General features: G+C 38.1%; 1 protein-coding gene across 1 annotated transcript; it reads left to right on the plus strand.

The window, feature by feature from the left end:
• The first annotated feature begins 7,617 nt into the window (after positions 1–7,617).
• On the plus strand, positions 7,618–10,261 carry LOC127542379 (uncharacterized). The gene is made up of 5 exons (XM_051967919.1): positions 7,618–7,759; positions 8,290–8,546; positions 8,839–8,985; positions 9,265–9,399; positions 9,803–10,261. Exons 1-5 carry the CDS (start codon positions 7,686–7,688, stop codon positions 10,048–10,050), a joined length of 861 nt encoding a protein of 286 aa, XP_051823879.1. The 5' UTR covers positions 7,618–7,685; the 3' UTR covers positions 10,051–10,261.
• Positions 10,262–15,557: the final 5,296 nt, after the last annotated feature.

Below are 15,557 nucleotides of genomic sequence, written 5' to 3' on the forward strand. Positions count from 1 at the left end.
CTAGATTTTATTTTATACATTTTTAAATGTTCCTGAGAAAGGATTCATAGGCTTCATCAAACAAAAAAAAAAAAGTTCCTTAAACAAGCAAACAAAAAGTTAAGAATCTCTGACAAAGAAAAAATAGAAAAAAGGTTATTAGGAGCTGAGATTAGTAAAGGAAAATGGCAGAGTAAAGAAATCAATAATAATGCTAATTCGTACTTAAACAGTGCTTTAGAAATCACATTATACATATTATCTTGCTAGAGCTTCAATAATCCAATGAGATAGGTAATACAAATATTATCATTCTTATTTTATAGATAAGGAAACTAAGGCTAAGAGAGGTAAAGTCTGGATTTGTCTAAGGACACATAGGAAATAGGAGACTTATAATTCGAACCCAAGTCCTTTAATTTCAGGACCAGTGCAGGACATCATGCTATCTTTCCCAAGGCCCAGGAAGATTTAATGTAAATCTCTGCGATTTTATTAAAATCCAATTTTGGTAATTCTTGATGTAGCTTCTACCCTTTTTCATGTTATCTCCAAGTTTCAGCAACTACTTCATTCAAATATCCTTTTTAAAAATGAATAAAATGAACCCAAAATAGAGGTAGGTTTTCCTTGAGGATTGTAGGCCTTTCCATATCTGTTAAGTATGTGTGAAAGAAGGCAGGAAATGAAGTGTGTAGGTAGGATCTGAGTAGAGATTTTCCTTATTAGTTCATCCTTAATTTTCTTGGAGAGTGAGAGGAGATAAATAGCCTCTGTGTCTTTGATCCTTAATCTAAGCTGTTATAGCATTGTGAAAGCATTGACATGGAGGAAGTAGAATAGAATTCTGGCTCTTTCAACATCCCCATCCCCACCCCCATTCTTAAACTGAATTTCAAATTAGGAATTCTGGGATATAGGTCTAATCATGGTTAGGAAAAGTATTAACTTCATTACTAAGAAAAATGAAGCTTTATCTGTAATGGTTAGGGGGAATTCATAATAGGAACTCAGTAAATCCTAGTACAATTTCAACCTTATCCACTATTTATCTTGAGAACATCTTCCTTTTGGCAGAGGCAATGGAAAATATTGTGAAGTGGGAGTGAAGAAGCAGACACGCCTTATCTGAGAGGGATTTGTTGATTTGTTTCTTTATTTGTTACAAGGATGGGTTCTATTGGGACGTCAGTCACCAAAAGACAAGTAATTTTTTAAATCACTATTCAAAGTTTTTAAAAGAGCATCAACTTTAAAAAAAAAACATGTAGATCAACCCTTTCAGTAGATTTGAAATAATATTATTGCCTCTAAAGAATCATTTTTAAAAATTTCTCCAATGAACATCATTATCAAGCCATTTCCACTCTGCCTCCCTTATTACTAAATTATTACTAACTGCTGTATGAACTCCCATATATCCAATGTTATATTTTGAAACTAATAGCTCACCCAAGTTGAAAAAAGGAACTCAACAAGGACTGGAGTAAAATAGACCAAAAATGTGGTGAGAGAAATGTGAGAGAAAACGAATCTTGAAAGAGGCCTGTGAGGAAAAAAAAAAAAAAGGCATTTTTATAAATCTACCCAGGACTACTTTTAAATATATATATATATTCTGAACTTGACACCAAATAAAATGAACACTTCCATAAAAGTAGTAAATGGAAAAGATATTATATATGAAATTATAGATCTCTATTCAATTCATTTTTCTTTTTAACTAAATAATAAATTCAATCTGAAGCTTTCAAAACTATACTGATTTTTCTTTCTGGCCTTTATTTTCTTCTGTTTAATCTATCAATAACTCCAAGGCCACCACTACTGGGTCTATATCCCAAAGAAATTAAAAAAGAGGGGAAAGGACCCACATGTGCAAAAGAATGTTGTAGCATCTCTTTTTGTGGTGGCAAAGAATTGGAAAATGAATAGATGTCCAACAAGTGGGGAAGTTATGGCATATGAAATGAAATATTATTATGTGTAAATGCTTAACTCTGGTTAGTCACTTCATTTGTGAATGTCCTAGTCCTTCTCTGCATTTTTTACATTGCCAGGCTCTTCTAATTCCCAGGCCCTCAGAGAATCCTCTGGCCACTGACTCATGCAATGTATAAACCAATTTTACCAGCTACCTCGTTCTGAGGTCTTCAGAGGTCTCTGGCTACAATTTTACAAACTGTAGTTTAAAAAGCGGTAGCATGCTCAAGAACAGCTACATACAAGCTAAAAGTCTTTTATTCACTTACTCATTCTGCCCTGACTTCTTGTTGACTCCCACGTGAGCACCAGGTCCCCCAAGAGACCCACGTGTTCACAACCTACTTCTAACCTCTCGGCTACACCAAGGTTAAAGAGAGAGACCATATAGGTTCTGTGAGGTCACACGCACAGCCAATCAGAGACGGAGACACTTACCATTCATGACGATTTCTATGTGGTCAGAGTTCCCGCCCATGAAGTTGGTCCCTGTTTGCTCATAGCAAATCACATCTGGGGATCTCAGGGCTACAATGCCTCTCTTTATATCCTGATTGCACTGGCTTGGCCTTTCCTTGACCCTAACAATTATGAATAATGGGATATTATTGTTCTGTTAAAAATAATGAATAGGCTGATTTTAGAAAGGCTTGGAAAGATTTAGATGAATTAATGCTGAATGAAACAAGCAGAACCAGGAAAATATTGTATATACAACAGCAAGAGTGGATGGTGATTAACTATGATGGACTAGCTTCTTCTTAGCAAGTGACCCAAGGCAATCCCAAAAACTTTGAAGGGAAAACACTATCAAAATACAGAGAAAGTGAACTATAAAGACTGAATGTAAATCAGCAAATGCTATTTTCACTTTTCTCTTTTTTCTGTTTTTTTTTCCTTGTGGTTTTTCCCTTTTGTTCTTATTTTTCTCTCCTAACAAGATTCATTAAAAAAAAATGTTAAAAAAAAAAAAAAATGAATGTACATGTGTAACCAAAAAAAAAAGTTTCTATATGTAACTGAGGAAAAATAAAGTTTAAAATTAACCCCAAGACCACCTGGCCTTTCAAGTTGCTATGATAAATAGATCTAACATACAGAATTACACATCTGAGAGATTTCTTCTTTACTTGGTTAGCGTATTGGACAAAACAATCCTAGTTTTCTTACTTCTCATTAACTATTAATCCTGCTTCTCTTCTTGCCACTGCAGTCTACAAAGGAATACAGCAGACAGATCATGTAAATATGCTGTCATCTTCAATTGAGATATTTTCTTAGAGTACCCCCATGAATCAATTCATGTCACTATGGAAGCCAATGAGTAGATGGGTATTTTAAATTAGAAGTGTCAAACATGTGGCCCAAGAGAACTGCAAGGAGTCCTCAACACTCCTGAGTATCATCAGAACCAGATTAAAATGCAATTGGGAAAGGCTTAACAAAATAATATAAAAATATATTACAATACAGATAAATGTTAATTTATGATCAGCTGCCTGAAACACTTTTTGAGTTTTGATACCATCAATTTAAATCATTTCAAATAATTTTTTCCCTTCTCAATAGTATTTTATTTTTCTAAATATATGTAACGATAGTTTTCCATATTTATTTTTTGTAAGACTTTATGTTCCTGATGCTAAGTGAAATGAGCAGAACTAGGAGATCATTATACACTTCAACAACGATATTTTATGAGGACATATTTTGATGGAAGTGGATTTCTTTGACAAAGAGACCTGAGTTTCAATTGATAAATGACGGACAGAAGCAGCTACACCCAAAGAAAGAACACTGGGAAACGAATGTGAACTATCTACATTTTTGTTTTTCTTCCCGGGTTATTTATACCTTCTGAATTCAATTCTCCCTGTACAACAAGAGAACTCTTCAGTTCTGCAAACATATATTGTATCTAGGATATACTGCAACATATCCAAAATATATAGGACTGCTTGCCATCTAGGGGAGGGGGTGGAGGGAGGGAGGGGAAAAATCGGAACAGAAATGAGTGCAAGGGATAATGTTGTAAAAAAATTACCCTGGCATGGATTCTGTCAATATAAAGTAATTATTAAATAAAAAAATTTTTTTAAAAAAGAGAGCTGGGGAGAAAAAAAAAAAAAGACTTTATGTTCCAAATTTTTTGTCTTCTTTCCCTTCCTTCCCTCCCCAAGACAACAAGCAATCTGGTATAGGTTAAACATGCATTTTGGGGGGAGAAAGATGTCTTGGCAACCCTTTTTTTCTGTTCTTTTTTGTCTACCTTATCCCTACCACTTATCCTTCCCTTTCCCTTCCCCACTGGGAAGATAAAAAGAAACTTCTTGTAACAAATAACATATAGTCAAGCAAAAGAAATCTCATATTGGCTGTCCAAAAATGTAGATCCTATTCTGCTTCTTGGGAAGTTAGAGGTGTAGTGGATAGAGTGCCAGGCTTGGAATCTTGTCTCAGGAGATGAATCTTCCTGAGTTCAAATCTGGCTTCAGATACTTACTAGTTATGTAACCCTGAATGAGTCACTTAACCCTGTTTGTCTCTGTTCTTCATTTGTAAAATGAGCTGGAGAAGGAAGTGGCAAAACACTCCAGTATCTCTATCAAGAAAACCCCAAATGGGGTCACAAAGAGTCAGAGGCAACTAAATGACCTAGCATTCTGCCTCTTGGATCCAACATCTATGACATGAAGAGGATAGAATGCTTTGTTATTAATCCTTTGTTAGTAATCCTTTAGAATTACAGCTGGTCACTGCATTAATCAGAGTTCTCAAGTTTTAAAATATGTTTTTCTTTATGGACGGAAAGGAAGAGAGAGAGAGGGGGAAGGGGAGAGAGAGAGAGAGACAGAGAGAGAGAGAGAGAGAGAGAGAGAAAGTGAAAGTGAAAGAAGAGGTGAAGGTAGAGGAAGAAAACTACAGTCTTTTTTTTTTCCCCTTAAGGCAATTGGGGTTAAGTGACTTGCCCAGGGTCACACAGCTAGGATGTGCTAAGTGTCTGAGATCACATTTGAACTCAGGTCCTTCTGACCTAAGGGCTGGTACTCTATCCACTGCACCACCTAGCTGCCCTAACTACAGTCTTTTAAGTTTATGTTCAGTGGAAAGAAAACTAGGGGCTTGAAGACCTGGAATCTAATTCTAATTTTGTCAATGATCAACTTAGTGATCTGATGGCAGTCCCTTTCCCCAAATCTCAATTTTCTTTATAAAATGAGATTAAACTTGATGATCATTTAATTCACATCCCTCTCTACTTTCCTGTGGTTTTGTGAGCCTAGCTCCTTCCTCTATTGTCCCCTTCCAAGTCTGGCTCTCTCTATTCAGAAAACTTGATTTGTTTCAACATCCAGCAGTGAGCCCAAGAAGTCAGAGGTCCAGGGCAGGCCTGAAGGCTATTGTCAGGGAGGCTTTCTCAAAGATCCTACCTAGCCCATGGCTTTGAGAAATGGTGCTTTAAAAAAAATAACTCCCTCCCCATAAACATATATAAAACCAAACCAGTTTTGCTTTGTTCATCTCCTGAGGCTGATCTGAAGCAAGGTCATACATTAACAGAATCCAGATTAAGAAGGGATCCCAGAGCCATTAGTTTATACTTTGAATAAGAATCCCCTCTACAACATAAATCCTCATCCAGCCTCCTTTGTTTGAGGACTCCCACAAAGGGGGACTCACTGTCTCTTAAGGCAGGCCATTTCTGAATTTGGACAGCTCTAATTGTTAACAAATTTGTCCTTATATCAAACTTGTTTGCCTTTTTGTAATTTCTACCCATTGCTCCTTGCTCTCCCCTCCAAAGTAAAGAAAAATCAAAGTCCTTTTCCATGTGACATCCCTTTAAATAATAGAAGACAGTTATTATTCTCCCCTACTGAGACTTCTCTTCTCCAGACTGAATCTTCCCATTTCCTTTGACATGACATCATGTTTCATGAAACTCTTCACTATGGAAGTTGCTCTCCTCTGGGCTCTCAGGCTTATTAGCATTCTTTCTAAAATGTACCTAAAATGAAACAAAATACACCAAATGTGGTCTGACCAGGACAGACCACCCTGCTAACATCACCTACCTATGTTAATAGCCTCTATTAAAATAGTCTGATGTTAAGGTTTTTGGTTCCCAAAATGTTTTTTGAATTCCTTCTTCCCTTCTCCTCTCTCCTCCCCTTTTTCTTTCCCTCTTCTTCTCTTCCTCCTTTGGTACTCTAAACAATTATTGGGAAAATTAGAAAGGGGTTGGGGGAGAGTAGAGGATAAAAATGATGAGTTCTTGACTACAAGTCCAGTACTCTCTACTGTACTAGCTGCCTGAACAATATACTTGATTATATAGTAATATAAACAAATAGACTGTGACATGAAAACAAGTCATAAAAAAAAGGAAAAAGGAAGAGAGAAGAGAAGGAATAAAGTAGAGAGAAAAGAAGAAAAGAGATGAAAAAACAACACTATATCTACTGACTGAGCATTTTCATTAGCTGTCTCCATAAATGGAATACTCTTCCACTTTATCTTTACTTCTTGGCTTTCTTCAAGTCTCAGCTAAAATCTCACATCTTAATTCTATTATCTTTCCTCTCTTATCTCCTATTTATCTGCATATTGTTTGTTTGAATGTAGTTATTCACGTGTTCTCTCCTTCATTAAGTTAGCCTTTGCAACACTGACTGTCATAATTTTTTTTATCATCTTTGTTAATTTATGTGGTAAAACTACATTAATTTTAATTTCCATTTATCTACTTATTAGTGATTTAAAACAATCTTTCATAAAATGATTGATTGTAATTCTCTTGAAAATTACTTGTTCATATCCTTAAACCACATCTACTTGGAATATCTGCATTTCATTATCTTAAAAGAAATAGAGCAAGATATGGGAGACTTTAAGCACAAAATCTAAGAACGAGAGATGGAGAATCAGAGATCATGTAAGTCTACTTACATATGGCCAAGAATTCCTTGTGTTGTATTCTCAAAAACTTCCATAAGAATAGTCTTTCTCATATCAACTCTGCTGGTATCATGCTGGATTAGAGTTATATTTGGCTTGATTTCTCCATCAGTTTTAGCATAACTCATGATTAATGTGAATATGACAGCTAGTCCAAAAGCCCAGTCTGGACAAACTTTTCTGAAAATATAATCAGAAATAGGGACATTACCATCTTTATGGACTTTATGGTGCATGGGGACTCTGTAGGGAGAAGGAAAATAGCAGGGGCCTTCAAATCAAAGTTTCTGCCTGAAATTCTAAAGGGGCCTTGGTGGATATCTAGAGAGCTCTTTTGCATGAGCAACAGAGGAATGTCTGGACTAGATCAGAAAAAGAATTTTTCAGGTAGTTGGGCATATATTTATGGTACAACCCTCCCTAGTCTACTTGTCCCCAACATTAATCTTTATTTGTTTGTTTTTTTGTTTAAATTATGCATTCCCATAGTCAGGTAGACTCAGTACTCTCAAGGAAAATGATTTCTCTTCCCTCTCCCAACAGAGGCTTGTTTGATCCCCTGCACTCTGTCCCAACTCTGTCATTTCTCTTCCATCATGACCTGCTCTCTCTTTCCAGAAGGCCCAATTTGATCCTGATTGGAGGTACCTGGCTATGAGATTGTGAGGTCAGAAGTTCCAAGGCAGAAGTGTGTATTAAGGTGGGGGAAGGAATAACAAAGAAAGTTCTGAAGCAGTTAAAAAGTTTTTTGGGTATCTAAGATAATGTCTTACCCACAGGATCCCTCAAAGATGATGGACATTGTGAAAGAAAAACCAGTGTTAAAACAGTCCACTCGGTAAGGGAATAAAAGGATCAGGGTTAGGGCAAAGTGATTTATTAGTAAAAGGGTATTCAGAAACTTGGAGGAACTGAAAAACTAGGATTTCTTTAAAAAAAAAAAAAAAAAAAGGAGGGGTGAATTCAAGAGGTGGGTGATTGTACTTCAGAGTACAGGGAACATATTCTGTTATTTTAGCCTCCATGTTCCTGAGGAGAGTTGTTTTAAAAAGAAGCTCAGGGACAAGGTAGGGACATTGCCTAAGAATGTATTTGTTTGAGAAGGGATTTGTATAGTTTGTTTTGTATAGTTTTGGATTAGGGATCTCGGGAGACCTGAGACAAAAGGAATTATTTGAGATATTCTGGGTTAAGTCTGACAGGATGGGCCAGATTACACAATTCTTGGTTTTGTTTTTGGATAAATAGTTTGAAAGGTATAAAAACTGCCTTGAAAGGGATAGAAACTGCCTTGACCTGGATTTGGGGCGACAATGGGATCTGAACTGGAAGGGGAAGATTGCTCTATAATCACTTTATCTCCCCAAGGACTCGAACTCGACCTGTGATGTTAAGAAACTGGTCCAAATGTACCCGTCGAGCCTGCCGTAACACTTTTCAGGGGTTAATCATGCCCCTCTGCACTGTATTCAGCACTTTTGCCTTCCTGGTATTGGTTGTATGTTGTTCTGCTACAAACAAATGGGCAACATTGAAATCGAAGGACCAAACATGGGAGCTGCAGCACATTGGCATTTGGCACGACTGCTTAAGCACAAACTGCTGGACAGATATTCTTTTTTGGCGTGAGGGCCCCTCATTTACTTTGAATCCATAACCCCACTAACCAAACTTATGATGGCTCTGTCCCCTATGTTCCCCAGACCTTTTCCCTGACATGTAACTTCCCCCAACCCCACTTCTTCTGGCCCTTGTTTCCCTTGGTACTCCAGTCACGGCCCATTTTGTAGTCTTGTTAACCATCCCCTTCAACCAAACTCTTCAAACAAAGCTATGCCTTTACAGAAATGGAACCTCCTTGTTGGCTTCAGAAGGCTTGCACTACTCTTGGCTACTGTCTTTCTTTTTAATCTCCAGCTCTTATCCAGACTGCCCAGGGTTTCCTGATCACAGCTGTCCTTTGTAGCTTCCTGTTAACCACGTGGTTGGTTGGTTTTTTCTGTACCTCTCCTTCACTGAAGATGCAATGCCATCTTATCTTCATTATCCTTTCCTCCTTGACAGGTTAGAAACCCCTGCTGTGCCAGTACCATTGCCCATGTGCTGGGGAACTAAAGCTACCAAATGGGACCCACTTAGTCCTGGAGGGGAGGAGAGAACAATACCTTGAGCAGATCACCTCCCCAATCTGGGGCTTGGTTTCTTCACCTGTAACATAAGGGGTGGGTGTGGGTAACCTTTTAAGTTCCTCAATGTCCTAATGTCCTAATATATGATCCTTTGACCCATCCCTGTTACGGAACTGAGTTTTTATTAGGCTACCATTTCTACTTCTGACCACAGGCATTAGTCTCTTCATTGCCATATTGCTGATTGTGTTCATTTTGGAAAAAACAACTGCAGTGCAAAACACTTACTATGTAATCCTGTGGCCTTTTTATTTGCTGTGGTTAGCGCTAATACTGTGCCTGATTTCCTGTAAGTAAGCCCTGGGCCTAGGAGAAAGACCATCTCCCTCAACCTCCTGAATCACAAAAACTAAAGTTCTCCATCTCTCCCATTCTCTTTTGGGCCAAATAGAATTTTATAGGGGAATTTAAGAAGTTTATCTTGTCTAACAAGAAACCATGCCTGTTCTTAAGCCTCAGAAATAGGCAAACTCATTTTCTTTTAATGTGACCATGGGTACTCCTTTCTCCTCCCAGTTCCCATTTGTGACCATTTTTTCAAAAGAGAATTAAGAGTATAAATTGTTCTGGGATCGTTGTATTGGTAGTGATGGAAATATGAGAGAATGAGGCACCCAAAAGGATTAATTGGGAGGGGAAGAATAATTTCTTTAATTCATGAAATATTTCCAGATCTCCTCTTTGTCCCTTAGGTATCCTGGGAATCATTTCTTATAAGGGACTAGGCCAGAAAAGAAGGAGAGCTACAACTATATCAAAAGAAGAAAAACCGCCTAATGAACAAATGTACTCAAAAGCAAGCATATTGTTAGCAAAATCAATTATTTCAAAATCTATATCTCAAACCAGAAACCCCAACTCATCACAACTGTCCATGTCTCCCTTGGGGGATAATTGGACATCCCATAAGGGAATTTATGATGCATTTAAAGATCTGTAAATATGTGAGATCAAGTCCACTGATGAACATTCTGTTCTTCCCATAAAAATGTGTAAAACGTCTGTATGTAATTCTATCATGTATACCTATCAATTAACAACCTTGTTGAAATGAGGGTTCAAGCCTAGATTATGTGAGTCATTGGTCCTGTGGGACAAATACGTTTTTTTCTCAAAAATGTGTTTTGAAATAAAATCAGTTGACCACTCCCTCTTGGCATCTATTTTTAACTTACTGATTCATTGTTAATGAGTTTTATTGTTATTCAAAGAACCATCAGTGGGACCTCAACAGAATTCCAGGCACCCACAGAACTCAAATAGAAAATAATAGGACAGCATTTTGAATGGTTATTAATCAAATCAAGTATTCCACCTCTGACACCAGGTGACTATAGTTTTCTCATCTGTAAAATAGGGATACTAATATTTCTATGGCATTTTAAAGTTTTGTGAAGACTTACATGTCTTCTTTGATATTCACAAGTCAGTGAGATCAATTTTATTGATATCTTCATTTTACAAATAAGGAAATATGAGTTGGGAATCAACCTAATTCTCTTGATGCCAAATACAGCTCTGTATCCACTATTTAAGGTAGTGTCCTCCTCACTGGATTGTTGAGAAGTTTAAATGAGATGTGTGAAGCTGATTTTAGAAAGGCCTGGAAAGACATACATAAACTGATGTTGAGCAAAACAAGCAAAAACAGGAATATATTGTACACAGTAACAGCAAGATTGTGCGATGATCAACTATGAAAGACTTGGTTCTTCTCAGAAGCTCAGTGATTTAAGTCAATCCCAATAAATTTTGGATGGAAAATGCCATCCGCATCCAGAGAGAGAACTATGGAGACTAAATGTAAATCACTACATGCTATGTTAATTTTTTTATTTTTTGTTCTTGTGGTTTTTCCTATTCTGATTTTTCTCTCCCAACAAAATGCATAAGGAAATTTATTTTTAAAATTAATGTATATGTACAACCAGAAAAAAAGTTTCTATGTGTAACTGAGGAAAATTTTTTTTAAAAAGCAGTCCTTGTTTTTAAATAAATGTGTATATCAGTAGAATAGATAAGTAGATATTTCTTGGCTAAGATTATATGGTTTGGTACCAATACCTGACCCACCTCAGCTTGCCAAGGATTTAGGAACAGAAAAGCCTGGCTTCTCAACAGGGGAAGGTCAGATTCTCAGCTTGAATGTTAATTGGCTCATCACTCTCATACAGACTTCTCTAGGGACAATTTTTTGTCCTAAGTCCGACATAAGCTTTCCCATCAAGGACACATACTCACAGCTGTATAAGCCAGGCTAGAGATAAGGCTTCTTCCAACATTTCACCAAACTCAACTACTGTAGATGAGAGTTCTAAACAACTTGCTTTGCAACCAGAAAGGAAGGGGAGTACTGTAGTGCTGGTCTTCTCTCTTCAGAGTTCTGGCCTAGAAGTCAAAAGACTTTTCAACAGGGACATTTAGAGCAGCTCTTTTCTGGTGTAAGGGAGTTGGAAATTGGAGAATGTGCTCATCAAATGTAGAATGACCAAACACTGTATTGTTCTATAATGCTATGTAATTATGATAGAATACTATTGTCCTATATAAGAAATGATGAGCAGAATGCTCTCAGAAAAATCTGGAAGGACTTACATGAGCTGATGCAAAGTGAAATGTACTGTGTGCAAAGTAACAGCAATATTGTAAGATAAGCTGGGAAAGACTTAGCTATTTTTCTGGCAATACAATGATCCGAGACAACTTTGAAGGACTTAATGAATGCTGTCCATCCCCAGAGAAAGAACTGAGGATATCTGAATGTAGACTGAAGCATCCTTTTTTTTTTCTTGACACTTAAAAAAAAAAATCTGTTTTCTTTCACATCACTAATATGGAAATAGTTTGTATAACTACATATATATAAGCTATATTGAATTATTTGCCGCCTTAAGGAGAAGGGTGGGGAGGGAGGAAGGAAGAGAATTTGGAACTCAAAGGTTTTAAAACAAAGGTTTAAAATTTGTTTTTACATATAGTTGAGGGAAAATTAAACACTAAAAAAAATTTTTAATCTATTTTAAAAAATCATATAGTACAAATCCCTGAGTCGTCATGACTTCTAGGAAGGAGTCTAAAAATATTTATCAATGCTATTGAAGGAAGACCAGGTAGGTGTGTGTGGGCAGAAAGTTGGGCCTGCAGATAGGAAGATGCATTTTCCTGAATTCAAATATAGTATCATGCACTTAACTGTGTGACTGAGAACAAGTCACTTTACCCTGTTTGCCTCAGTCTCTTCTTCTGTAAAAAGGAGCTGGAGAAGGAAATGATAAACCACGTTAGTATCTTTGTCAAGAAAACTCCAAAGGGGGATTACAAAGAATTTTGTGACTGAAATTGCTGAACAAGGACAAGATGCAGATACACAAGGATATTATTACAATAGTAATGTCTTTATGTTAAATGACATTTGTGATCTAAATAAAATTGAGGGGAAAAGTTCCATAAGCCTGACTAAGCATGCCCTAAGTGAGGGTGCTTCTGAGTGGAATATCTAGAAGAAAAGCATATTGCAAGTCTTAAAGAGCTGAATAACTCAGTTATTGGAAGCCTGTGGTGATGCTAGATATACTCTTGGAAACAGAGATAATCTAAAAATTTGTTTCACATACATTTCAGCAAAGGAGACAAGCCTTATATCCTTAGACATGTGAAAACTGTATACATGACATAAAATGTAATATAAAATTACATTAAGAGATAACAGCCCCAAGAGGGCTATTCTATTGACTTTGTCCTGCTTGGTCTTTAATAATGTATTTGAAAGTATGAAGGCCCCTCCTGTTAGAAACAAACCAACTTTGAAAGCTAGGTAACAAATTTTATTGAGAATGTTCAGAGCAATTGTTCAGTTCTAGCCAGAATCAGGATGCACACCTCTAATGGGAAGAGGGAGCACTAGATACAGAAGCAGACAAGCTTTATGCTATTAGTTTCTCACAGTTCCCTTCCCTAAAGAATAGATTAGTTAGTTCCCTACATTTCATACATGTTACTCCTAAACATGTTCCCTTCCCTCCTCATACAGCCCATGTTTTATTAATGAGGTTCTAATTCTATCCGGACTATGTCAGCTTCTTTGCATGAGGTTTAGTAAGCAAGCACAATAAAATCTTTTCAAGGTCCTTGAACCTGGTCAATTTAAAACATTTTCAGCCTAGACGTCTTTATCAAAAGTGTGGAGCCAAGTGAATTTCTTCTGAAAGCTCACTGGTCAAAGATACTTATCTTACATTATCTTAAGGCTTACAACATTATGTGGTAACTTACCTGCTCAAAGTTTTGGAGGAATCGAAAATGAACTTTAGGTTGTCTCTCATACTCCCTCTCTGAAGCAGCTGGGTGGAAATATGGATAAAGCACTGAACTGCCTCAAATACTTCTTTATGTGATCTTGGGATCATAAAGCACTGAATCCCTCCCATTCTTGTTTCTCTCACCAGTTAAATGGGATTGGACTCCATCTCTAAGACCTCAGCTCTGAATCTATGATCCTATATTTCCCCACCTCTCCCTTAGGACTATGGGGCCAGAAAACTCACCTAGATTTTCACCGGAATACCATGTGCTACAGCACACATGGTGTAGGAGTTCAGAGGAGGCTGGTGAGGTCTAGATTTGGGGGTACTTAAATGAAATTAGGGTTTAATTGAGGTCTGGTGGCAGGTTCGGGATACAGGGAATCAAAAAGAGCTCCCCTGCAACCCCTTTGGATTCGGCGCAAGGGTGAAGAGTTAAATGAGGTCTAGTAGGGGTTTGGAAGTAACGTTAAAGTCTAGTTAAGGAAATAGGTAAGGATAAAGAGAGGAGGGCATTGGAAACCGGGTTCTAGTGGATAAAGGCTCCTTGGCACGCCAAGCGTAAGGCTGGCATGTTTGGAACCTCTGCAAAGAGAGGGCTCCAGCTTGACTCTTTTATAATGAGAGATTCAGCTAGAGGGGCCTGTGGGTGGAGTCCCAAGTTGGCTCCTTACTGGGTTTCAGTGGGGGCTTGAATTTGCTTGGTGGGGGTTGGGAAACCTGAGCAGATCATTAGAATGGGGGCTGGGATAGCCCAAGTTGGCTCAGATCCGATGGGGGCTGGGAGAGGCTGGATTTCCTATTGGAATTCAAAGGGGTGCTTTTGACCAGGATTTGTGACTCAAAGGTCTTAGCTTCCTGAATTGATAATGCATCAGTTAGGAGGGGTTGGGAATCAGAAAAGAATAAATCAATCTGAAAGGACTAGTTTCTTAAAGGGACCACAACCCGCATCAAGGCCACAATCTTAGAGGCTTCCTAGAGGAAGAAGGACTTGAGGACATCTTAAAATCAGAGTAAGATTTGAAGTGGTTTTTTCTAAGGGTAATGGAGACATGCCCTGGAATTATAGTGATAAAGGTGGAGGGATGAAAGCCTGTTGTGCTACAGTTCCCTTTTATTGTCCTGACTCAGTGTCCCTAATTGTCCTGCTTCAGTTTCCTTAATTGCTCTGCCTCAATCCCTTTAGTTGCATTCCGGTTCATTAAGACTGAAATAATTCAGAGATATAAATTGTCAATGTGAGATTCAAGATAAGGGGGAATTCAGACTTCCTGGCTCCTAACTCCTCCTATCAAGAATTTATGGTCCTACCTCCTATTTTGTCATTGTTCTTCTTTATCCCAATTTATCAAAATGTCCGGTGTCTCCCCCCATCCTGTCAGAACCGGATTGATAGTCCATTCCCACTTTCAATGCTTTGACTCTGTCCTTGCCTCAGTTTACCCTTGTAGTTGAGCCGTGTGTGTGTGTATATATATATATGTCATCGAGAACTCACATTCGCTGCTGGACGCTTTGGACATCAGCCCCGGGGGCAACATGCCCCTAGCACAAGCTCTCCCTCTCAGAAATCCAAATAAAATATTAAAAAACTCTCTAATCTCTATCCTGCCTCAGTTTCTCCACTATTACAAGCCAACGGAAAAGACCAGTCAGAGGTGGAATGGGAGCCCGGTGTTTGGTAGATGGGTTGGGGAACTGAAACCAGAAAGAACGGGCCAATTTTCACTATTTACATAGCAAGGGGAAGGCAAGACCACAAGTGATAAGAACAGAGATACAGCCCACTAAACAAATCAAAATCAAAGGGAGAGCAAGCTAGAAAGTTAAAAGTTTAAATAGGGAACTACGTAAACCTCCGACATCCCGAGGGTTAGCCTTTTAGCTACGTCCGCTGACGCTAGGTAGCCCCACTCCCAATCTGAGGATAAGGTTGGGACAAGAAGGGCCGGCCTTCCTAAGAACTAGCTAGCCCTAAAAATCCCGACAAGAACTCCCAGAACGCCCATCCCCAGTGGGCGTGAAGTCTCTAGTGTTCTGACGCCTCTCAACAACTTCCGGAACTACAAATCGCAGCGGGATGTGCAATTAGGCCCCAGTCTTAGTGCACGTAAGGACAAGAAAAGGACTGGTTTGTCCTTGG

Source organism: Antechinus flavipes, chromosome 1, assembly GCF_016432865.1.
Source record: "Antechinus flavipes isolate AdamAnt ecotype Samford, QLD, Australia chromosome 1, AdamAnt_v2, whole genome shotgun sequence".
NCBI lineage: Eukaryota > Metazoa > Chordata > Mammalia > Dasyuromorphia > Dasyuridae > Antechinus > Antechinus flavipes.